Source organism: Dermatophagoides farinae, chromosome 8 (assembly GCF_024713945.1).
Source record: "Dermatophagoides farinae isolate YC_2012a chromosome 8, ASM2471394v1, whole genome shotgun sequence".
NCBI classification, from domain to species: Eukaryota; Metazoa; Arthropoda; class Arachnida; order Sarcoptiformes; family Pyroglyphidae; genus Dermatophagoides; species Dermatophagoides farinae.
In genome coordinates this window covers 1169372-1191160 of record NC_134684.1, presented here as the reverse complement: position 1 = coordinate 1191160, position 21789 = coordinate 1169372, and the positions used below count along the sequence as shown (strand labels likewise).

At 31.0% G+C, this 21789-nt stretch overlaps 8 protein-coding genes across 13 annotated transcripts; 4 read left to right on the top strand and 4 right to left on the bottom strand.

The window, feature by feature from the left end:
• Positions 1 to 178: 178 nt before the first annotated feature.
• Positions 179 to 3762, bottom strand: LOC124495725 (dnaJ homolog subfamily B member 4). 2 transcript variants are annotated; one of them, XM_047059155.2, is made up of 3 exons: positions 2582 to 3762; positions 1201 to 1703; positions 179 to 1123 (listed from the first exon to the last, which is right to left on the bottom strand). In XM_047059155.2, exons 1-3 carry the CDS (start codon positions 2973 to 2975, stop codon positions 887 to 889), a joined length of 1134 nt encoding a protein of 377 aa, XP_046915111.2. In that variant the 5' UTR covers positions 2976 to 3762; the 3' UTR covers positions 179 to 886. The 2 variants fall into 2 exon arrangements, with proteins under 2 accessions (XP_046915111.2, XP_046915113.2); XM_047059157.2 differs by having other exon boundaries at positions 1201 to 1664; positions 2582 to 3506.
• Sc2 (trans-2,3-enoyl-CoA reductase Sc2) lies at positions 3614 to 6795 on the top strand. Of its 3 annotated transcripts, none has more exons than XM_075733574.1 (6): positions 3614 to 3769; positions 5341 to 5591; positions 5660 to 5704; positions 5779 to 5992; positions 6058 to 6280; positions 6359 to 6795. In XM_075733574.1, the coding sequence occupies exons 2-6, from the start codon at positions 5483 to 5485 to the stop codon at positions 6677 to 6679; spliced, it is 912 nt and encodes a 303-aa protein (XP_075589689.1). In that variant the 5' UTR covers positions 3614 to 3769; positions 5341 to 5482; the 3' UTR covers positions 6680 to 6795. The 3 variants fall into 3 exon arrangements, with proteins under 3 accessions (XP_075589689.1, XP_075589690.1, XP_075589691.1); XM_075733575.1 differs by lacking the exon at positions 3614 to 3769 and adding an exon at positions 4794 to 4932; XM_075733576.1 differs by lacking the exon at positions 3614 to 3769 and adding an exon at positions 4969 to 5268.
• An 861-nt stretch (positions 6796 to 7656) lies between these two features.
• Positions 7657 to 8771, top strand: LOC124495728 (uncharacterized). The gene is made up of 3 exons (XM_047059159.2): positions 7657 to 7966; positions 8035 to 8280; positions 8333 to 8771. Exons 1-3 carry the CDS (start codon positions 7861 to 7863, stop codon positions 8626 to 8628), a joined length of 648 nt encoding a protein of 215 aa, XP_046915115.1. The 5' UTR covers positions 7657 to 7860; the 3' UTR covers positions 8629 to 8771.
• Positions 8732 to 15592, bottom strand: CenG1A (Centaurin gamma 1A). Of its 2 annotated transcripts, none has more exons than XM_047059148.2 (9): positions 14652 to 15592; positions 11986 to 12218; positions 11536 to 11812; positions 10772 to 11472; positions 10456 to 10711; positions 10036 to 10395; positions 9851 to 9968; positions 9413 to 9776; positions 8732 to 9348 (listed from the first exon to the last, which is right to left on the bottom strand). In XM_047059148.2, exons 1-9 carry the CDS (start codon positions 15010 to 15012, stop codon positions 9076 to 9078), a joined length of 2943 nt encoding a protein of 980 aa, XP_046915104.1. In that variant the 5' UTR covers positions 15013 to 15592; the 3' UTR covers positions 8732 to 9075. The 2 variants fall into 2 exon arrangements, with proteins under 2 accessions (XP_046915104.1, XP_046915106.1); XM_047059150.2 differs by lacking the exon at positions 14652 to 15592 and adding an exon at positions 12564 to 14427.
• On the top strand, positions 15340 to 16988 carry LOC124496073 (zinc finger protein 830). Of its 2 annotated transcripts, XM_075733577.1 has the most exons (3): positions 15340 to 15407; positions 15910 to 16082; positions 16150 to 16988. In XM_075733577.1, the coding sequence occupies exons 2-3, from the start codon at positions 15924 to 15926 to the stop codon at positions 16813 to 16815; spliced, it is 825 nt and encodes a 274-aa protein (XP_075589692.1). In that variant the 5' UTR covers positions 15340 to 15407; positions 15910 to 15923; the 3' UTR covers positions 16816 to 16988. The 2 variants fall into 2 exon arrangements, with proteins under 2 accessions (XP_075589692.1, XP_046915497.2); XM_047059541.2 differs by lacking the exon at positions 15340 to 15407 and having other exon boundaries at positions 15712 to 16082.
• A 41-nt stretch (positions 16989 to 17029) lies between these two features.
• Positions 17030 to 21781, top strand: LOC124496076 (U6 snRNA-associated Sm-like protein LSm2). Its single transcript, XM_075733578.1, has 3 exons — positions 17030 to 19149; positions 20812 to 21114; positions 21496 to 21781. The coding sequence occupies exon 1, from the start codon at positions 17034 to 17036 to the stop codon at positions 17313 to 17315; it is 282 nt and encodes a 93-aa protein (XP_075589693.1). The 5' UTR covers positions 17030 to 17033; the 3' UTR covers positions 17316 to 19149; positions 20812 to 21114; positions 21496 to 21781.
• On the bottom strand, positions 17361 to 18477 carry LOC124496072 (very-long-chain 3-oxoacyl-CoA reductase-B). The gene has a single exon (XM_047059540.2). The coding sequence runs from the start codon at positions 18475 to 18477 to the stop codon at positions 17515 to 17517; it is 963 nt and encodes a 320-aa protein (XP_046915496.1). The 3' UTR covers positions 17361 to 17514.
• TrpRS-m (Tryptophanyl-tRNA synthetase, mitochondrial) lies at positions 19211 to 20814 on the bottom strand. The gene is made up of 2 exons (XM_047059537.2): positions 20202 to 20814; positions 19211 to 20148 (listed from the first exon to the last, which is right to left on the bottom strand). Exons 1-2 carry the CDS (start codon positions 20682 to 20684, stop codon positions 19492 to 19494), a joined length of 1140 nt encoding a protein of 379 aa, XP_046915493.2. The 5' UTR covers positions 20685 to 20814; the 3' UTR covers positions 19211 to 19491.
• Positions 21782 to 21789: the final 8 nt, after the last annotated feature.

Sequence of the window (21789 nt, the reverse complement as noted above, 5' to 3'; positions counted from 1 at the left end):
TGATCGAAAATTAGATTGATTTATAATGATCAGATTTCAAGTGTTTGATTGACAAATCTGATGCAAAACAAACAGCAGTATAGTAGAGTAAAATGCGATAGTCACAAATCAGCTATTCCATTTCATCAAAAGGAAAATTCCCAACAACACTAATCATTCGCAACAACAACAAAAAAACAAAAACAAAAAAAAAATCGTTTTATTTTTTTTTTTGACCAATTAGACAATAATCCAGGTACATCCATCAACAACAACAAAAACAGATAACAGGCCCTTTTAGGACATCAAAACAAAACAATATAACAAGCAACTTGTTGCACATGTATGTGTGTGTGTGTGTGTTAGTAAATCGGGGCCCAAAACACAATAATAATCAAAGTCCATCAAATCAAATCAATGATTATCAATCAAGTTATTTTTTTTTGTTGTTTCTTTCTTTGTTATTGTTGTTGCTGTGTGCTGTAATGATGATGATGATAATAACCAAAACAAGACACACACACATATATAAAATCAACACAATGTATAACAAAACAAGGATACAACAACAACGACAACAACAACAACAGCAAAAAAAAAAACAATTTCAGATACTTATTGGGGATAATTAAAGAAAGATTATTAGAATAATAATAAACGGTGTTTTTTTTTAGTATTCGAAATGGTGATGCATGTGTTTTGTTTTTTTTTGAAAATGACAATGGAGATACACAAGAGTTGACATAAAAAATGCATGTAAGGTTAAGGCTCAAAATAATGATGATGATGACGATTATGATTATGATTATGATGATGAGAGCTGATGAATGATGATTCCAAATAAAAAGGCCATTTCTTTTCTTTTCTATATAAATATAAGCCACATTGCCAATTTTGTTTTGTCATTTTAACTTTTCGCTGGTAAACAATCATACAGAATCTGTCTAGTAGGTTCATTTAAATGATCAGGAAATTTTATATCGAAATTGACAATTAAATCACCACGTTTATTGGTATCTTTTTGAAATGGTAAACCTTCACCAGGAATACGTTTCTGTGTTGTAGGTTTAATCACGTCTTTCATCTGTATGGGTATCGTACTACCAGAAAGTGTTGGAACTTTAATTTTACATCCACATAATGCCTGTAATAATAGTAGAGAATATTAAAAATGACGAAAATTTACAACAAAAAAAAAATAAATAAAATTCAATCACTTACATCACGAAGATAAACTTTAGCCGTATAGATGATATTGGAACCATCACGTTTAAAATGTGGATGTGGTTTATCTCGAATTATAAAGACAATATCGGCTGGAATCGATGATGATGAATGATCACCTTCACGTTGAAATGTTACTTTCGTACCAGCTTTCCAGCCAGGCATCACATTGATGGTTAATACTTTATCCTCTTTTTTGTATGTTTTTCCATCCTGTTGCAAAATTTTACGACTAATTTTCATTTTTTTCACACAACCATTCAATATTTCTTCTAACGATAAATAAAGATCATGTTCGATTGGTGGATCCTGTTTACGTGGCTGTTTTCTTTCATTACCCGGTGAACCATGTGTAAATGATTGTGAACGAAATGCATTCGAACTACGGCCAGGTCCACCACCAAATGAAAAGAATGAATCATCCATATCATCGAATCCATTGAAAAATGAAAATCCAGGACCTATGAATGAAGATGGATGATGATGATGATGGTGATGAACTTTTGAATTGAATTCAATAAATCAATAGCATAATTTGCATTAGTTAAAAGCGAAAAATAAAAGCAGAGGAAAAAAAAATTTATCAATTAATCGGATAATAATCAACACTCATCGAACGTAAATGGGCGTGCAATGTTATTATAAAATTTCTATTTGTTTTTTTTTGTTATCCAGCCAATCAAAATCTAATTCTCTATTCAATCATTCATTTATATATATTCACTCCTTGTTTTGATTTTATTAATAATAACAACCTCGATTACATATGCTGTATATAAATGAAAAGAAAAAGGGAGGGAGAGAGGGAGAGAGAGAGAGAGAGAGAGAGAGAGAGAGAGAGAGAGAGAGAGAGAGAGAGAGAGAGAGAGAGAGAGAGAGAGAGAGAGAGAGAGAGAGAGAGAGAGAGAGAGAGAGAGAGAGAGAGAGAGAGAATCCTTATATTGCCACATTGTCGTTTGTCACTGTTGATAATTCAAAAATTTTCAAGAATAACAAATACGGCATTTATGCGCCGGAATTCAAATTCTCATCATCATCATCATCATCATCTATGATGATGAATCTCGACAACAAAAAAAAGAAAAGATTATATTTAGCCTATTCATATTTTTAAGCATGTATCAATGGAAGTGACATCAATTTAGTGCAATACTGAATTGAATTTATAGCGAAGGTTTTTTTTTTTGCTTGCTTCTGTGTTTTGCATTTCTTTGGCTATATGCATTGGCAAAAAATTTCTTTGCTACGTATTAATGTTAATGGGAAAAAAATTTGAATCAGAATTCATGGTTACTGGAACATTTGGCCATAAATTACAATCAGTTTTTTACAACCAGAAAAAAGCCACAAAAAAAAGCAAACAAATAAAAATACGAACCTGAATGACTATTTCCACCAAGACCACCAAAATTAAAGAATATATCAAACGGATTATCTGTGCCAAAGAATTGAGCAAATGTTGCTCGTGGATCACCATGGAACGTATAGGTGAAATTATTGGCTGCATTACCATTCGAATTGAAACCACCGCTTGAACTCATACCGCCATCATTACGAAGACCTTCTTCACCGAATTGATCATAAATGTCACGTTTCTTTTTATCCGACAACACTTCATATGCTTCAGCAATCAATTTAAATTTTTCTTCAGCTTCCGGTGATTTATTCTTATCTGGATGATATTTTAATGCTAATTTACGATAAGCCTTTTTAATTTCATCATCTGTAGCACCACGATTGATCTGTAGAATGGCATAATAATCTTTACCCATTTTTATTCAATGGGATATTATGGATGATTTACACACCTACACACACACGAACTAATAATCGAATAACACACACAAACTAATAATCGAATAACACACACGAACTAATAATCAAATAAAACAATTGTTGTTGTTGTTATTGTTGTTGGAACACGAGGTTTGGTTTGATAAAATCTTTTACAATGGATTGGAATTTCAATAATAAACAAACACACCATAGATTGAAACCGACATAATTTGTTATAAGATAGCTGCTCGTTTGGCTTATAGAATATTCACAAGTTGATGACGATGACATTGAATGAAAAAAAAGAAAAAGAACTAGAAGCAGTCAAAGGAATTGTTGATGAAGATGTAGAATTCAACAACAGTGTTTAGTGAAGAAGATAATTGTTGGTGGTTGTGGTTGAAAGTGACTAGACTACTAACAACAACGCATTTTTTTTTTTTTTTTTTTGCTATAAACGATGATGATGATGATGACGAAATATCGACCAGAAGAACATCAATCACAAAACATATATGAATAAAAATGAAAGGAATTTTTAAAAAAAAACTACCACCACCACCACCACCACGATCATACACACACACACACACATACAATCACAAAATGGTGCTCGATGATTAAAACATCTTTTGTTTCTGTTTATTTCTGCAATTTTGTGTGGTTGAGTTTTTTTTTTACAAAACTGCATACAGAAATGGATGATATCGTTTTTTTCTGAAATTGGAATCCGAAAATTATTCAACACCCATGGAATCGATTCTTGGTGTTGTTTGATCCATTAAAAAAGGTTTGGTTCATTGGGTGTCCAGTTTTTTTTTTGGTGTTGAATAGTAGAATATAGTATAGTTCTCCTGTAGTTGCTACAAAACTTGTGTAAATAAAATCGAACGTTCATTTGTAAACAAAAAACAACAGTGACAAAAATTAAAGACATGCGTCTTTAATTTTTTAACGAGCAAAATCAAAGATTCAATTCCATTTCCATCCATCCAATGAATCATGAATCTTGGAACAACGACCAATTTTGTTTACTGTATAATAATCTGAAATAATTTTTGTGAATGCACACACAGAGAGAGAGACAGAGACAAAATGTGATGAAAAATCATCTGTCAAATGATAATAAAAATTAAAGTTCATAGGACCACAATTATACAACATGATGATGATGATGATGTTTATTGAACAAAAAAAAAATTAATGGACTGCTTGTGTATCATCCTCTTTGTATGTAATAATCGCCCACTTTCTACTTGTGTCTGTTTGTGTGTCATTATATTGTTTTGGCCATCAAAATAAAAATGTTTAGTAAACAACAACAACAACAAAAGTTTGAGTTATATGTGGTAACACCTGTTCCCAAAATTAGTTAATTTAGATTGACTTATTGAGGATAGATGAATGAATGAATGAATGAATGATTCATGGAACAGGCAATAACAAATCTTGCCATGCCCAAAAAAAAAAAAAAATCATTTTATGCAATTCTAATAATTCATCGTCATTAAATTGACCAAAAATGGTTCTGAAAACCCCAATTCATTGTTGAATCCAAAAAAACATTCGATATAGTCTAATTATGGTCACCGTAACGAAATCTTTATCAGAATGAATGTAATTCAATTGACATCCATTTCAAAACAAAAAGAAACCATTCGTTCATCCATCATTCGATTGACGACATTGACAATGATGTGATTAGATTATTAATTTTTTTTTTTTTGACTGTAAAGAAAAGAGGAAAAAAATATTGTCAGTCGATATTTTTGTTGTTTCTAAAAATTAGGTACACACATAGAAAGATACATAATCATTTCACCGATTCGTCAATCATCATCATCATCATCATTCGATTCGAATAAAATTGGACGATATTGGGCGACATATAATTTTCTGCATATACACACCATTGTGTGTGTGTGTCTGTCTCTGATACATAGTCATCATTGTGTATGATTACGAACGAGTTTGCTCAACTCAATTGAACACGACATTTAATAATGCAAACAAACAAACAAACAAACAAAAAAACTCTCACCGAAGCCATAACAAACACATGAATATTAGCGTATATACCAGTAATTTGAGTTTTTTTTTTAATTTTTTTTCCTCGTCACTATATTATTGTCGATGATTATTATTATTGAATGCTCATATATCGACCGACAATATATTTTGGTTGGCCAACGGCAAAATATTGATTGGCACACGTACACACACACACACACACATGAACATTGTCGTCATCAATTTTTTTTTCTTCAAAATTTATTTACCAAGTCTGATGTGAATTTGTGTTCATTATATTATTCCAATGATAAATTCATACAGGTTTTTTTCCTTTCCTTTCCATAATAGCAAGTAATACATCCATTCATTTGTGTGTACCCTGAATATAAACCACCACTGTGTGCGTGTGTGTCCACAATTATATTTCATTTATTCGAATTTTGATCAAAAAAAAATTGAATTCGAATTAAGACAAAAAAAAAAAAGAATAATGGAGATCGATATACTTAAACCTGGTTCTGAAACAAAAATATTGACATTAAAAGATGTAAAAGCTACGGCAACCATTAAAGAGATTAAATCATTAATCTATCGTGAAAGTAAGAAAAATGAAGATAATTTATTTGTTTTGTCATTGATCATTTTTTTCAATTTTTTTTTTGCTTAGAACGATCATTGTATCCGGAACGTCAATCACTTCGATTGGATTCAAGTGAGTTTTTATCTGTTTTTGTTTGTTTGTTTGTTTGTCCGTATTTACTACTACTAAATCTTTTTCATGTGTAGAGGGAAAATCTTTGGATGATAAAGCTACACTTGATTCATTAAGTTTGAATCGTGGCCGTGTTCTTTATTTAAAAGATTTGGGACCACAAATTGGTTGGAAAACAGTATTCTTGGCTGAATATGCTGGACCATTGGTCTGTTATATGATTCCATTTTTTCGGCCATATTTGATTTATGGTCATAATGCTGATTTACCTATGAGTTATGTTGTTAAGTAAGTAAATAATCGATCAAATAATAACAAGATAATTTATTTGTAAATGCGTTGTAATTGTTTAGAATCGCTGCATTCTGTTGGACATTGCATTATGTTAAACGTTTATTGGAGACAATATTTGTACATCGATTCTCTCATTCAACCATGCCGATTATGAATTTATTCAAAAATTGTTCTTACTATTGGGGTTTTGCATTTTTTATTGGTTATTACGTCAATCATCCATTGTATACTGAACCATCATTTGGTACAATTCAAGTGTATACTGGTTTGATTTTGTTTCTGGTAAATTTATTTATTTATTGAATTGAATTTTAATTTGATTATTATTAATCATCAATCTAATCACAATTGTTTTTCCAGCTAAGCGAATATGGCAATTATTCTATACATTGTGCTCTTCGTGATTTACGACCACCCGGTACAACTGAACGTAAAATTCCATTGCCTACAAAGAATCCGTTCACATTTCTATTCAATTATGTATCTTGTCCAAATTATGCTTATGAATGGTATGCATGGGCATCATTTTCCATTATGACACAATGTCTTCCGGCCGCAATGTTTACCGTCGCTGGTTTCTATCAAATGGCCATCTGGGCATTAGGCAAACATCGTAATTATAAAAAAGAATTTCCAAACTATCCACGACGTCGTAAAGCGATTGTTCCATTTTTACTCTAGATTGATTATGTGTTGTATGCACAATTTTTTTTATTGTCAAGAAAAACAAAAACAAAAACTTAATCCATACATTGATAATTATGAACAATTTTATTAAAAAAAAATTTTACTTTTCATGGCTCTGTGATAAATCGGATGATTCATCCTGAGTAATACTGTCGTCGACATAGAAATTCGGATGAACAGCAACGATATGTCGATATAATGATGTGTGACTGCGAAATTCATTGCTGCAGCAATTTGCCGAAGAAATTTCGCCACTGTTGAGGGCATGCAATGATCTCACAATGCCATTATTCTTGTCCAATTTTCTTTTCAGTTTTGACTAAGTAAGAAAAATTATAATTGGCGACATATAATCGAAATTTGAAGCATTTACCTCTGAAAAACCCACAGCAAATTCATTCGCACGATCAAATTTGGATCTCAACGGTTCTTTGATCAGTGACGAAATTTCTGGTGAGTTGATCAAAGCTTTCACCTTTTTTGTACGGCGTTGAACTTGTCGCATTCCGTTGAGTAAGATCCATACATCTCCACAAATTTGACAAGTTTGTCGACATATTCTTCGTAGTTGCGGATGAAATTCAAATCGTATCCGGCGTCGATCGATGCGAACAAATTCTGTAACTTGCGCCGCAACGAATCGATTTGGCTTTTCTTGGTCATATCTGAAAAATGATAAAATAGAAAGGATCAAGAAATTTATGAGCGATGAAAATTTTAGTTACGGTTATGAAATTCGATTGATTCAAAATTGATTGTCGACAATATTGAAAATTGAAAATTCAATGTCTCTTTATAGACAATCAGTTTGTCAAGCTACGTTTTTTTTAAAAATTTATACATTCAAACATTCGACTTGAGAAAAAAAAACGCTTTTACACAATGCAAGTATAACTAATTTAACACTGTGTGTATAAACTAGGCATTAATTTTTCAGCTGATTAGACGATGAGTCATCCGAATAAATTATTAACATACAAACGATTTATTTATGTCTTTTTATTTGGTGTTGCCTTGTTTGCATTCAATCATCATCATCGTCATTTAAAATGATACAAGCACACACACACTAACATACATAATATATTTTCATATTTGAATCCTAAATTGTTTCCAAAATTTTTCAATTATTTCAGAAGTTATCATCAATCAATTTAGATTTACATTGATTAAAAATGTCGTGCAATGAAGATATACGGCGTTTAAAAAATAAACTATCATTAGATTTTAATCAGCCACGATCATCTAAAAAACAGAAAGCATGTCAATTGACCACACCAGGTAAGTGAAATAATTGTCTCAATGTTCCATGATGATTCATTCATTTATTATTCATATTGTTATTGTAGATTTAGATAAATTAGCCCTGTCAACGCCTCAAATGGCTGAATATTTGAAAACTATTCCAACAATCGGACCGTTACCAACATTTACACGGAATGTAAATGCTGATGATGAAGAGAAACAAAGAATGTTAGAAATGTGGTCAAATCAAGCACAAATGAATTTCGCTACAACAAATAATGAAATCGAAACTAATACGTCCACAGCAACCAATATTGGTAGTGATCATAAATCTAAAAATATAAAAAAAGGTAAATACTAAATATATGATGATGAAGAATTCGGACTAATTTCTCCATACAGAATCTGAATCAACTGCTGGTAAAAATAATGCCAAAAACAATAAAGGATTTCAACCAATCAACATGGAAGATCAGGAACAAGCTAAATTGGAAAGAAAACGACTTCGTAATCGAATTGCAGCATCGAAATGTCGACAACGAAAATTGGAACGTATACATTGTTTGCAGAAAAAAGTGGATGAATATAATAACAAGATCAATGCATTGCAACGATTTGAAACTTTATTGAAAGATGTCAATAATCAATTGTCCGTACAGATTACAAAACATCGTGATCTAGGTTGTAATCTAAGATGATGATAGCAATGTGGATAAATAATGTAATCGAATCGGTAATAATTTCGCAACATGTACATATAGATTATTATTTATATATGAAAAATTTTAAAATTCATTATTATTTTTTGATAAATGCAATAAAAATTTTATTATTCTCATATTCTGATAACCAATATGATGATGATGATTGATGAGATCGTTAATGAATGATTTCTTTTTTTTATACATAAAGTGATGAAATCTATTTACTATATATTACAAAATTACGTTTGAATTTGTGGTCGTCGTTGATTGATTTATGAAACTGTGAAAATGGAATCTTGAACATCATACATCTGTCCATATCACAGAATATTGGTTGATTAATCATGGCCCCAGTCAATTGAAATTGAATTTTGTGCATATTATAGATTCTGTAATAATGAAATAAATTGTTCCCATTTTTTTGTATGTATGTGGCTATTTTTAAATAATACTGGCTGGCAGTTTGTTGAAATTTTCAATATAATTTAAATTCAATGCTATATTTTCATTATTGTTACTATTTTGATGATTAATGTTATTCATCATAGCATTTTGTTGACCAGATAATGTTGTCGGTTGATTATTATTATCAGGCTGATTAGAATTGGAATTTTGTTGATTTAATAATTCTTCAATTTCTTTATGGCCGGCAATTTTGGCATAAAACAATGCCGTTTTGCTTTCATTGTCCATTGCTTTTTCATTGACATTATTCTAATAGGATGATTAAACATGGATTTAATATTAATACTGGAAAATTAGAATTCGAAATACTTACCCAAATAAGAAGCTGTGTTATTTCCAAACATCCACGGCTTGCCGCTAAATGTAATAAAGTTTTCTTATCTTTCGTTAGAATTTGTGACAAATTCACATTCTGAAAAGATGCATGTGCCAATAAATGGACCAATTGTTTCATGTCCATTTTCATGACACTATTGATAAGTTGGGTTTGAATAGGTGTTTTCTGATCTTCGAGAGGTGCCAAAAATTCACGCCGTTCGTATTTGGCTCGAATAAAACGTTCTTTTTCTTCATGTCTCGAGGTAGGTGTTGGTTTTGTTTTACCATTAAGTTGGTGTTCCCAGATTTCATTTGCGGCTGTATTGCCTAAGCCTAACATAACACTGACGTGACTAGACCTGAAAAAAATTGAATGAAAATGAATTGAATATAACAATATAAGCCAAACGAAATCCAAATCAAAAGAACTTACGGCCAAACATCGAGTCCAAGTGATCGAACTTTAGATATATGTGTGCCAAGATTTCGATGTATGCCCGAACATTCTATACAAATGAGTGAGCCAAGATTTAGTGATGCCCAATCTGGATCTATCGAAAAAAAAATTGTTTCAAATAAAATTGTCATCATTATGTAATGATGATGCTGATAACTTACTTGGCGCTTCACAATCAACACAATATTTATTACCAGGTACGGTACGAATCGTATGAATAGCTGAATCATCAACACTATTTACATTATGCAATTTAGATTTATCATATTCAGAATTCTGTAGACTAGACAATATTTGTTGTTCGATAGCCGTTATCCATTCTTCACGTTCATCATTATTGTTTGCATTAAAATGCCATTGTTTATTGTCCAATGATACAATGACAAATTCATTGCCATCCGAATTATCATCACCAATATCACCATTTTTTGTTCCAGGAGTTTTTATTTTTCGGCTTCGTTTTTTACCACTACCGGGATCATATTTTGGATTAGTGCTAGGTATTCGACGTTCACCATAACCTGTTGAAAGATTTACTGTTTTTTAATATCAGCTGATCAAGAAAAACAAAAATCACATACTTTGATTCGAATCGACATTATTTAAAGCGGCTGGTGAATTAGCTGAAGATGGCCGAGCACCACATCGTGGTTTTTGTCCAGGTATCTTTACCGTTGTATGTTTAAGGGGGATATTTTTGCCATGAACATCGTCCATATAATCATGTAATGTTGGATGATAAGTTAGACAGCCATCGGTGGTCAATGTGACATATTTCTTTTTCCAATCTTTATTTAATGTTTTTTTGCTCTTTTTGTAGAGATAACCTTGTTTGATCTTTAAAAATAAAATGTGAGGAAATCAAAAACAAATTATCCAAAATTATTTTCAACCAACCGGAATAGTACGACCACTGCCAACTTCTCCATTTTTATATTTATCATCATTTTTTGTTTTGTTCGACAACGGCGTAAAAAGATTAGATTTTCGTCGATTTTTACGAGTTGTATTTGGTGTCTGTTGAGTGGCCATTTGTTGATTTTTAAATGGTGCTTCAAGCATCGATGTTGCTGGTGATGGTGGCATAGTTGGTGTTGGTGAATCAGGTACCTTGAATTCATTATCGTTATTATTATTATATTTAAGCGATATATTGCGTTTCGGTACGATTGGTTGAGGTTTTGTTGTTTTTTCTGCCGTCGTCGAATGACTACTATTGTACAATGCAGTCAACTTTGGTTTCTCACCAATGATGGCCGGTTTTTTCATCACAAGATTATGCAATACACTTGACGATGCAATCGATGATTTAATATGATCAAGATTACTGTCATTATTATTCGTTTCCGCTGATGTTGATTCTGATTGAGATGGTTGAAATTTTCCATTCACTAAATTCAAACTAACCGATGTTAACGGTGGAGATATTGCTCCGGTCTGCGTGGATGGTTGTATTTTATTTTGATATGAAGATTGCTGTGGTGTGGAAAAATTTTTATTTCCAAACGTATTTATAACAGGTGTCTGTTGAGTGGCCGGTGTTGTCGGGCGACTATTAATGTTTTCAGAATTTCGATTCTGTATGATTCGATGACAAGCTATTTTAATTCAGAAAAAAAATTCAATTGAATGGCAAAATTTGAAAATGAATAAAAACCTACCATTTTGAAATATTTTATCCACATTTGAACCATACGTGGCACATGCTTCATAATAGACGCAACGTTTCAATTCATGAGCCAATTTTCTTGCTCTGGATTCATCAACAACTCTAGGATTCGTATCACTGATGGCATCTTGAGTACCGACCAATAAAATCGGTATATCATTATTTGATCTTAGATGAAACATTCGTGTATAATAATTCATTATGGCTTGAAAACTGTTTTCATTCTCTAGGCTAAATACAAAAATGACGGCATCGACCCAGCAGCTTAGCTAAATGGAATGAAAATGAAAACCAGAAAATGAAAAATTTGCTTCATCATTCAATTGACAAAAACATAAGAGAAACCGATCGTAAATAAGATCAAGTCTTAATGAATGGAAATCAAGATCGAAGCTTAAAATAAACATCAAAGAAAAAAAACCGATGACTGGACTTTACTAACCTGTATTTCAGGTGGACCACCTTCATCACGTATCAATAGTAGATAACTTTGACCATCGATAATTACTTCTTTTTTAAATCGTCCACCTTCAGGCGATTCATCCTGTAAATATGATCCAGTAAGATATCTATGGACTAGTGCAGATTTTCCAGAAGAATAAGTGCCAACAACACCGATACGTAAATCTGGAACCGAACGACTCAATGTCCATTCTTGGCTATTGACAAATGAATCTGTTTAGCAGTGGAAAAAAAATGGGGAAAAAAATTAGTGTCAATGAAAAAAATTTTTTCTAAAAAAAAAAATATTCATATTTAGTACAAAGAATGCAATCGAAATTAGTCGTTGATGTCGTAGTGGTAACCGGTGAAATTAATGGCAATCTGAACATTGAACCAAAACCAATGCCAATTCGTTTGCCTAAATTGTTTGAAGAGATTTTTTTTTTTGGTTTTAAAAATTTTCATCACAATGAAACATGAAACAAATTGACTAATGAACATAGACCATTTCAAAGGACAAAAAAAATGACAAAATTCACATGTATGATCATCGGAAATATTCACAAAAATACCAACCATAATTATGATATTGTTGTTGTTGTTGTTGTTGAAATTGTGAAAGTTTCCATTTTTTCGAACGTCTTGACAAACGAAATGAACGTCGATTGAATGCGAACGGTGATGAAAGTGGCATTTGTAAATGATGGTGGTGGTGGTGGTGGTGGCAAAAGTCAATTCAAACGATTAAAAATCGATTGGTTAGTTTTAGCTCGAAAAAATGGTGATGTTGATCAACACATCATCATCAAAAAAAAAACACATCATTTGATGACGACAAAAAGCAAAAATCATCACATTGGAAAACCAAAAACGAATATTTGATTCAAATTTCAAACAAACAAAAAAAAAATTAAGATTTTTTTTCACGCTTGTTACTTGGGTGTTCAATATTGAAATGAAAAAAAATTTTTTTTTTTTTTTTTTTGGAAATCTGACACCACCAGCGACAACAACAACAACAAAAAAAGATACATAAAACAATCAATCAATCAAATTCAATTCCATGCCTGTTTACTTGTCGTAATTTGATTGATAATGATAATAAATAATAGATTTTGGGGAATTTATATCTTGATGAAAATGATATATATTGATATAAATTTGATATATGAAAAATCATTCAAGGAAGATGTGTTCAATGTTCAAAATTTCATCTGATCTGATACATCATCATCATCATCATTATTAATAGAAATTAAAAAACGTCATTGTGCGACCAACTAACACACACACACACACACAAACAAACAAACTAGGAAGACCGAAAGATCATTGAAAGAAAAAAAAAGCATGTTAAACACGTTGATTTTTTTTCATTCATATGTTCCAAAAAAAAATATACGCTGCTATCATTTATTGGCAGCAATACAGACAGACTATAGTATAGTAGAGTAGAAGACCCACGGTCCAAATGGAACCATGGGTTTGGTACAATCAGAGCGCGTTTCATCTTATTCATCTCAGTCAACACAATTGAATGAATTTCATCATTTTAGCATAGCAGTGAGATGAAAAAACAAAAGGAAACGAGTTACCCAGAAAAAAAAATAAATGCCCAATGAAGAAGAAAAAATATTTGGCACGCGATAGACATTTCCAAAAAAAAAATCGATCAGTTGACGTGTGTGTGTGTGTGTGCGTTGGTTCACATTCATTTTCGAATGAAAATGAAACAAAAACAAAAAAAAACGACTGTGAGATAATAATCGATCATCAGAGAGAAAATTAGTCGTTTGTTTTTTTTTTTGCCTTTGAATTTTTTTTTCTTTTTCATTTGGATCGAATTACCATATATATGATGTTTGATGAAATTTACGCATCAATGAATTCCATATTTCAACCAACTGTAAGAACTATAGTTAGGTAGTAGTAGTAGTCATTAGTAATTTATCATCAATTGACTAACGATAATCATTGATATATCACACACACACACACACACTGTGGTGATATAAAAAAAAACAGATATCAGACAGATGTGTGTGTGTGTGTAATTATGATTATTATAAAATATAATAATAATTCCTGGTTGTTTATATCAGAACAAAAAAAAACGTAGATACCAAATGGACCAGAAACATCAGTGGATATAATGGGAGGAGGTGGTGGTGTAAAAAAAATTAAGTTCGTTATCAAATTCGTACCAAAACACGTGTGTGTGTGTGCGCGTTTTTATGAAGAGAAAGCTTGCTGGTCATCATCATTATATAAATTATCAAAATGGCTTCGATCGAATCACACAGACTTACACTGAGAAAGTGAAAAGACAATCAATTTGTTCAAATGAATGAATGAATTGTAAATTTTTTTTTTTAAATGTAAATGATGAAAATGTCACCTGCCACATTGCGTGCATATCATTAAAATAACAACAACGACGACGACGACAAACAAACAAATTAACCTTGCTAATTATTAATTTCTTTCTTTTTTGGTTGACATCTGGTTACCATCAGATTCACACATAAATTAAATTTCATATAATAAATGTCAAGATCATAATTTACAACCTTCTCTCTCTTTTTTTCACCGGAAATAAATCAAAAGATTCATTCATTAAAATAGATTAATTTATGGATCATTATTCATTCATACATAACATACCTTCAATACAAACAACATGATCACGAACACGTTGTGCAATTAGTTGACCATCAGCACCGCCAATTAATTCAAGAAGATCATAAATAGCATAAATGGATGGATGAACACTTTCGAAACGTTGTATTTCTTGTCTTATGGCTAAAGAATTATTATAATAACATGTTGTCGTTGTTGTTGTTGTTGATGATGATGTTAAAGATTGTGGACCACAACCACCAAATGATGATGATGATACAATACTTGTACTTGATGATGGTCGTGTCTGATGATGATGATGATGATGATTAGATGTGGATGTTGGAATATTCTCATCCAATGATTCTCGACTCATTGTTTCACGATCTATTATATTTGATTCCATTGAACAACAATAATGATTGATGGTGGTGGTGGTGGTGGTGATGAGAAAAAGGCAGTCGAATTTGGATAGATTTGATTTCACTTATTTAGCTTTTTCAATAAGCTTTTTGTTGTTGTTTGCACAAACACACACACACAACAACAACAACAACAGCAACAACCACAAATTGGTACAGGTGTGCATTGATTATTATCATAATTTGACAAAACCAGCACTACAAATAAATAAGATAACCAGAGATAAAAGAAAAAGAGGTAGACAAAAATCAATTTCCAATAATGTTGTTGATGATGACGGATATATATATAGGAAATCAATTGATCAATTGATGGCCAAATCGATTATCCGATCATTCATGATGATTTATGGCCAAAAAATTCATCATCCATCACTGTGTGTGTTTTTTTTTTTGATTTTCGAATTTTTGAAATTCATTTTTTATATTTCATAATGTGGATAATAAAATTGAGTCGTCGTTTTATTTTATTTTTTGTTGTTGGGAAATTGTTTTATTTGTTGTGGTAAAAATCAGAAAACAAATAGATATCCATCAATTCCAATAAGTTGTTTTTGTTTGTTTGTATGTATGTCTGTCTGTCTGTCCATCTATCGGTCTGTCTGTCTGTTGTGTGTATTTAGTTTTCTGGATTCATATATAATATATATATAGCACTCACCAATACCATGGTGTTCTGAGACAATCCATCCATCTCTATCTCGCTCCATTATAATTGTGTGTGCTCAATTTTTTTTTTTTTTTTGAATATGCTCATAGATGATGTAATCCATGTGTTTTTGTTTTGTTTGATTTCAATTTGAATTTGAATTTAAATTTTATTTTTATTTCATCAAACAAAATGGCTACATCATCATCGAAAATGAAATTATCACAACAAGAATTACGACAATTGATGCGTGAAAAAACAATACAGAGTAAAAAATGTACCAGAATTGATTCACCATTGGCCAGATATGATGAACGTGGACAACTTTGGTGTCGTATTTGTAATCAGATTATTAATAATGAACTTTTGTGGTCTACTCATTTGATTGGAAAATCACATAAAAAGGTTTGCAAAATAATGTTATCATGGAATTTATTTTATTTGATGATTTTTTTTCTCCTCACCCCATTAGAAAGTGGAAGAATTGAAACAAAAATCAAAATCTTTGACGACAAAAGAATCATTACCATCATCGAGTGGTCCACTAAAAAGATCTCTAAATGTTGATGAAAAAATGGAAACTATTGTAGCAAATAAAATAAGAAAATCATCTGAAAATAAAGAAGAAGATATCGGCGATAATAAATCAATTCAAGCAGCTTCAAACGTCGTTACATTGGATTCATCGTTGCCAGTAGATTTTTTCGACAATGGCAACGAAAAACCTGTAGAAAAACAAACCAATGAATTATTATCATCACAGATACCGAAAGGATTTTTTGATGATCCACAAATTGAACGTAAAGTTCGAAAAACACCATTGGATGAAACGTTGGATAATCAATTTGAATTATTTCGTAAAGAAATTGCCGAACAATCTTTGGTTTCACAGAATCTGATGGACGAAGAATATGAAGATTTGGAAAAAGAAAAAGCACTAACAGAAATTGATGAACAAATTGAAAATTGGGCCAAAGTTGATGAAATTCAAAAGAAAATCGAAGTGATTCATAAAAAACATGATGAAAACATGGAAATGAATGATAATGATGACAATTCTGATAACCAAGATGCTGATGATGGTGAAATCGATTTTAACGATATGAATTTTTGGCGAAATAAAGATGTATTCCGTTGAAATGATGAATTTTGTAAAATAAAAAAATTTATATAATTTTTGGATGACTAAATGTAAATAGATGGCGTTACTTTTGGATAAAAAATTCCTCATGATAAAATTTCAGCTGTGTATATTGGAACATAACACATGTAACGAATTTGTGTCAAAATTAAATTTCCAAAATCGATAATAATAATTTGATTGATTGAAATCGTGAAATTTTCCTCCAAATAACGATGTTATTCTTTTCATTCTTCAAAACATTAGTTGGTAAAGATGTTGTCGTTGAACTTAAAAATGATTTGGCCATCGCTGGTACATTACATTCGGTTGATCAATATCTTAATTTCAAATTGACTGATATAACCGTATTGGATAGTCAAAAATATCCATACATGATATCGGTGAAGAATTGTTTCATACGTGGATCAGTAGTACGTTATGTTCAGCTACCATCCGATGATGTTGATGTAACATTGTTACAGGATGCAACGCGTAAAGAAGCTTCGGCTAAATGAGAAACAAAACAACAACAAATGTAATCGAAACATTCGTAAACAATATTGGCTATTTATACTTTTTATTCAAATCAAATTTTTCTTTACTCATCATCGTGTTAAATTCATGCTCATTTTTTTTAAATAAAAAAAAAATAAAAATATATAGTGTTTACAATTATTCCCAGATATAATGGTAAATCAAATTTGTTTTTTTTTTTCATTCCATTTTGGTTCCTTGTTTTTTATAATATCTTCGTCGTACATCTTTCAATGAATCGAATGCCAATTTTGAATTGAAATTTTCACCCAAAATATTGGCAATAATACAATCCTGTGCGAAACCTTGCAATTTATGAGCCCAATAACCGTATGTACGTGATTCAATGCCAACCGTTTTTAGGGCATGTTGTACATATGTTTTTGGACTTGGTACCATTAATGATGTTCGTCGAATTTTACTCATTTTTGTTGATACATATGCTGGTAATACACTTTGAATGGTGATACCTTTGTCAGCGTATTCGAATTGTAATGCACGTGAAAGAAAATCGACAAAAATTTTCGATGCATTATAAATCGACAACAATGGCATCGGATATGAAGCGGAATATGATGAAAGATTGATAACAACACCACGACCACGGCGTTCCATTTTTGGCAATACTAATTCCACCATACGCATAACGGACATTATATTACAATTGACAATTGAATTCATTAATTTTTTTGCTTCAGGTATTTTGTTAAAATATTCTGGATATTCATATGAAATACCGACATTATTGACCAGAATATGAATATCATCCAATTCATTGATTTGTTTTTCAATTTCATCATAAATATCCGTACGAACAAAATCAACGGCAATGGTTCGAATTTCTGAACATTTAGGCGATTCACTTTTAATCTCTTCTTTTGTACGATCCAATTTTTCTTTATTACGGCTAATCAAACATACAGAATAACCCATACGAGCAAATTCTTTTGCATATGCCAATCCAATACCATCAGTTGCGCCGGTAATCACAGCCCATGTTGATGGCCCTGGACACCATTTAACACCAAAACCAAATGCCGATCCAAGACAACATGTCCAAATACCTTTGATTATTTTGAACAATAACCATAAAATGATGATAAGTAATGAAATTGAACCAATCATTTCATAGAATGATGCCATGATTGTTGATAATGATGATGATGATAATGATTGAATGTATATATTCTTGAAGTGGATGGTATATACAAAAAAAAAACAAATTGGAAATAAAAATAAAAACTTTATATCGAGTACAACGAAACAAAATACACACAGTTAAATAACGATGGATGGAATGATTGAATTTTTTTTTTTTTTTTTGTAATGATGATGACGTTCATCGGATGAATAATAATCACATCAACACATCAAGACTGGTTTTTGTTTCATTCATTCAATATGACCGAATATATACGTATGTTGAATATGTGTGTGTGTGTTTGTGGAAAAAAATGATGAGTTTTTTTTTTGTTGTCTCTCTCTCTTTTTTTTTCACAAAACCATTTTGTCGTCACCGTCAATAAAATTATGCTCACACGCACAACCTGATGGTGATCACATCATCATCATCATCATCATCATCAGGTTCGAATGTTTTTTTTTTTTTTTTGATTAAGGAAAAAACATTCGATTTGTAAATTGGAAAACAAAAACAAAAAAAATTTTTTTTTTGTTTCTTTCTCTTTTGAATTCATGTAAATCAAGAAATGAAAACGTATTTCGTTTGAATGTAATTGTATTGTAATATGTGTGTATCAAGTATAGCACAAACACAAACACACATCAACCAGCCAACATTATTATAATCATAAGGTAGCTATTTTTCAATTTTATAAAAAATGTGTATGCACTTTCTAAATGGTGGCCAATGCTATTTCAGATCAATGTCATTTCCTTTTTGTTTGGAATTTTTTTTTGTTTTGTTTTATCAAAAAAACATACATGGCAAATAATTTGAATATATGAACATATATATATAAAAAGGTTGAATGGTGGATATCCTTTTTTTTCAAAGATAATGCCACGTTTTTGGTGCATAATCTCGAATAATAATAAAAAAACAATGGATTAGATTAACGACAGTTTTCCTCGTACATTAAAAAAAATGATGATGAAAATATCAATCAGTTTTTTCTTCTTATGATGAAGAAAAATCTATAATCCGATAATTTGTTTCACTTCGTCAATAGTTTTTTCAGCTATTTCAATAGCTTTTGAGCTGCCATCTTTGAGCACCATTTCTAGATGATCACGATTGTTTCTATAATCCATAATTCGTGTTCGTATTGGCCTTAGGTATTCGGCTAATCGATCACCAAGTTCAATTTTAAATTCAAATGTTGATTTTCCATCGAAATGTTGACATACTTGTTCAATGTTCATATCACTAATTAAAGAATAAATCTGTACAAGATTAGAGACACCGGGTCTATTTTCAGGATCATATGTTACTTCGGATTTCATATCTGTGACAGATTTACGGATTTTTCTAACAATATCGTCCGATGTATCAGTTAGATCAATACGAGATTTAGTATCCAACTCAGATTTGGACATTTTTTGTTCAGGTGCTCTTAAACTTTTGATACGTCCAGCACCACTTTTTGATATGAGTTCCACTGGAATAGGGAAAACTTTTCGTTTGAACGTATTATTGAATTTGGCGCTTATATGTTTTGTTAGATTGATATGAGCCAATTGATCATCACCGACTGGTATATGTGTCCCTTTATACAAAAGAATGTCGGCCGTTTGTAACACTGGATAAAGAAACAGGCCAGTTGGTGGATCTTTGAAGCTGGCACTTTTTTCCTAAATAATATTAAAATAATTATTGAATTGAAATCCTAAAATTAAATACTAACTTTGAATTGTGGAAAACGATGTAATTGTGGCAATGTAGTCAACGTTGTAAGAATCCAACATAGATATCCATGATAAGGAATAGAAGATTGTTTGAAGATTAAACAACAATTTGGATCAATACCGCATCCAATAAGTACGGCCGTAATTTCAAATATGTTATGTCGCAATTTATCCGGATCATTTGACATTGTCAAAGAATGTAGATCGACAATTTGAAATATTGGCGGTAAATATTTTGGCTTATATTCATTACTATCATCATTCGTTTGTTTTTCTTGTACAATCAAAGAAGGTAATGGTTGTGGTTGTTGTAGATCGATCCATTGTTTTATGGCACCAAAATAATTACCCAAATGAATTGAACCGGTCGGCTGAATACCGGATAAAATTCGATGATCATAATGCAGTCGGATAGATGAAATTTTGAATAAATTTATCATAGTTATCCATGATTGTTGTCGCGATAATAATTTCCATACCATTTGTCTGACAATAAAAGATTTCGTAAATGGTTTTTCCAATATTTTTTTTTTGTTTATTTAAATGAAAAAAAAAATTCGAATAACAATTGAATGCATGCATGTGTGTTTGATTCGACTTTGTTCATAGATAATGTATATCATTTGTCCTAAAATTTACACACATCCGTAAATATCATCTGCATGAACTTTACACACACCAGAATTTTCATTTCATAAAAAATTGTTTTCATTGTTTGTCATCTGCGGAAGAATTTCAAATCATATGAAAAGTCATAATGACAAGTTTCTGAAGAAGTCAAAAAAAAAAAATTGCCAATAAACATCATAAGATTCGGATAAAACTGGTTGGTTCGATTTTCAAAAATATTATCCAAATATAGCTAAAAAAAAACCAGATACTCTGAACTAATATATATCGGACTAAAAATTGGTATGTATGCAATATTTATATTTCACATTCAAATCAATCAATCAATCAATCAATCGACAACAACAAATAAATTAGATTGATTGTATGAATTATATATCGATCATCTGAATCATATGGTGGCGGCTGTCGTGGTTGACCTTTGTAATATATTTCTCTTTTTATACACGCCAGACGAGGCATTTTTTTTTTTTTAGTTGTTTGATGAGCTATAGCTTTTTAGTGTATATATGAGAAAAATGCACGCGTGCGTTAAATGTAAAAATAGTACATTCTTTTTCACATTATTAATTTGCTAAAATGTTTGCTTTTTGAGCCAGTGAAAAAATTGAAAAACAACATTTTTTTTTTTGTTATTTTTACTTTTTTTTATGATATAAAAAGATTCGATATTCGTGTTTTTTCAGTTCAGTTTGCATCATCATCATCATCATTTTGGTGGTTCGATAGCATATTCTCTCGATCACGATCTGTTCGATTTTTTTTTTATTTCTCTGCCACACATTTTGAGCATTCTCTCGTTTTTTTTTGTTTTCATCATTTTTTTTGTTCCAAGTTTTTTTTTGTTTCTATTGGAATTTTAATTTTAAAAAAATAGTGCAAAAATCCATCCCAAATGATTCTGAACCGAGCCGGCAATGTTGCTTTTCGAGCTTCGATTGCTACACAAGTAAGTAT

Bases quoted from the DNA above. Each gene is read 5' to 3' on its own strand.
- LOC124495725 (XM_047059155.2), bottom strand. From the start codon at position 2,975: ATGGGTAAAGATTATTATGCCATTCTACAGATCAATCGTGGTGCTACA. The intron at 1,704-2,581 runs GTTCGTATTTTT...TCAATTCAAAAG, and splicing joins TGGTGGAAATAGTCATTCAG to TTCATCACCATCATCATCAT. The intron at 1,124-1,200 runs GTAAGTGATTGA...CTATTATTACAG, and splicing joins CTAAAGTTTATCTTCGTGAT to GCATTATGTGGATGTAAAAT.
- Sc2 (XM_075733574.1), top strand. From the start codon at position 5,483: ATGGAGATCGATATACTTAAACCTGGTTCTGAAACAAAAATATTGACA. The intron at 5,705-5,778 runs GTGAGTTTTTAT...TTTCATGTGTAG, and splicing joins ATCACTTCGATTGGATTCAA to AGGGAAAATCTTTGGATGAT. The intron at 5,993-6,057 runs GTAAGTAAATAA...GTAATTGTTTAG, and splicing joins CCTATGAGTTATGTTGTTAA to AATCGCTGCATTCTGTTGGA.
- LOC124495728 (XM_047059159.2), top strand. From the start codon at position 7,861: ATGTCGTGCAATGAAGATATACGGCGTTTAAAAAATAAACTATCATTA. The intron at 7,967-8,034 runs GTAAGTGAAATA...TTGTTATTGTAG, and splicing joins ATGTCAATTGACCACACCAG to ATTTAGATAAATTAGCCCTG. The intron at 8,281-8,332 runs GTAAATACTAAA...TTCTCCATACAG, and splicing joins ATCTAAAAATATAAAAAAAG to AATCTGAATCAACTGCTGGT.
- CenG1A (XM_047059148.2), bottom strand. From the start codon at position 15,012: ATGGAATCAAATATAATAGATCGTGAAACAATGAGTCGAGAATCATTG. The intron at 12,219-14,651 runs GTATGTTATGTA...ACTGCTAAACAG, and splicing joins TCATGTTGTTTGTATTGAAG to ATTCATTTGTCAATAGCCAA. The intron at 9,969-10,035 runs GTAAGTTATCAG...TTTTTTCGATAG, and splicing joins TGTTGATTGTGAAGCGCCAA to ATCCAGATTGGGCATCACTA.
- LOC124496073 (XM_047059541.2), top strand. From the start codon at position 15,870: ATGGCTACATCATCATCGAAAATGAAATTATCACAACAAGAATTACGA. The intron at 16,083-16,149 runs GTTTGCAAAATA...TCACCCCATTAG, and splicing joins TTGGAAAATCACATAAAAAG to AAAGTGGAAGAATTGAAACA.
- LOC124496076 (XM_075733578.1), top strand. From the start codon at position 17,034: ATGTTATTCTTTTCATTCTTCAAAACATTAGTTGGTAAAGATGTTGTC.
- LOC124496072 (XM_047059540.2), bottom strand. From the start codon at position 18,477: ATGGCATCATTCTATGAAATGATTGGTTCAATTTCATTACTTATCATC.
- TrpRS-m (XM_047059537.2), bottom strand. From the start codon at position 20,684: ATGGTATGGAAATTATTATCGCGACAACAATCATGGATAACTATGATA. The intron at 20,149-20,201 runs GTTAGTATTTAA...AATATTATTTAG, and splicing joins ATCGTTTTCCACAATTCAAA to GAAAAAAGTGCCAGCTTCAA.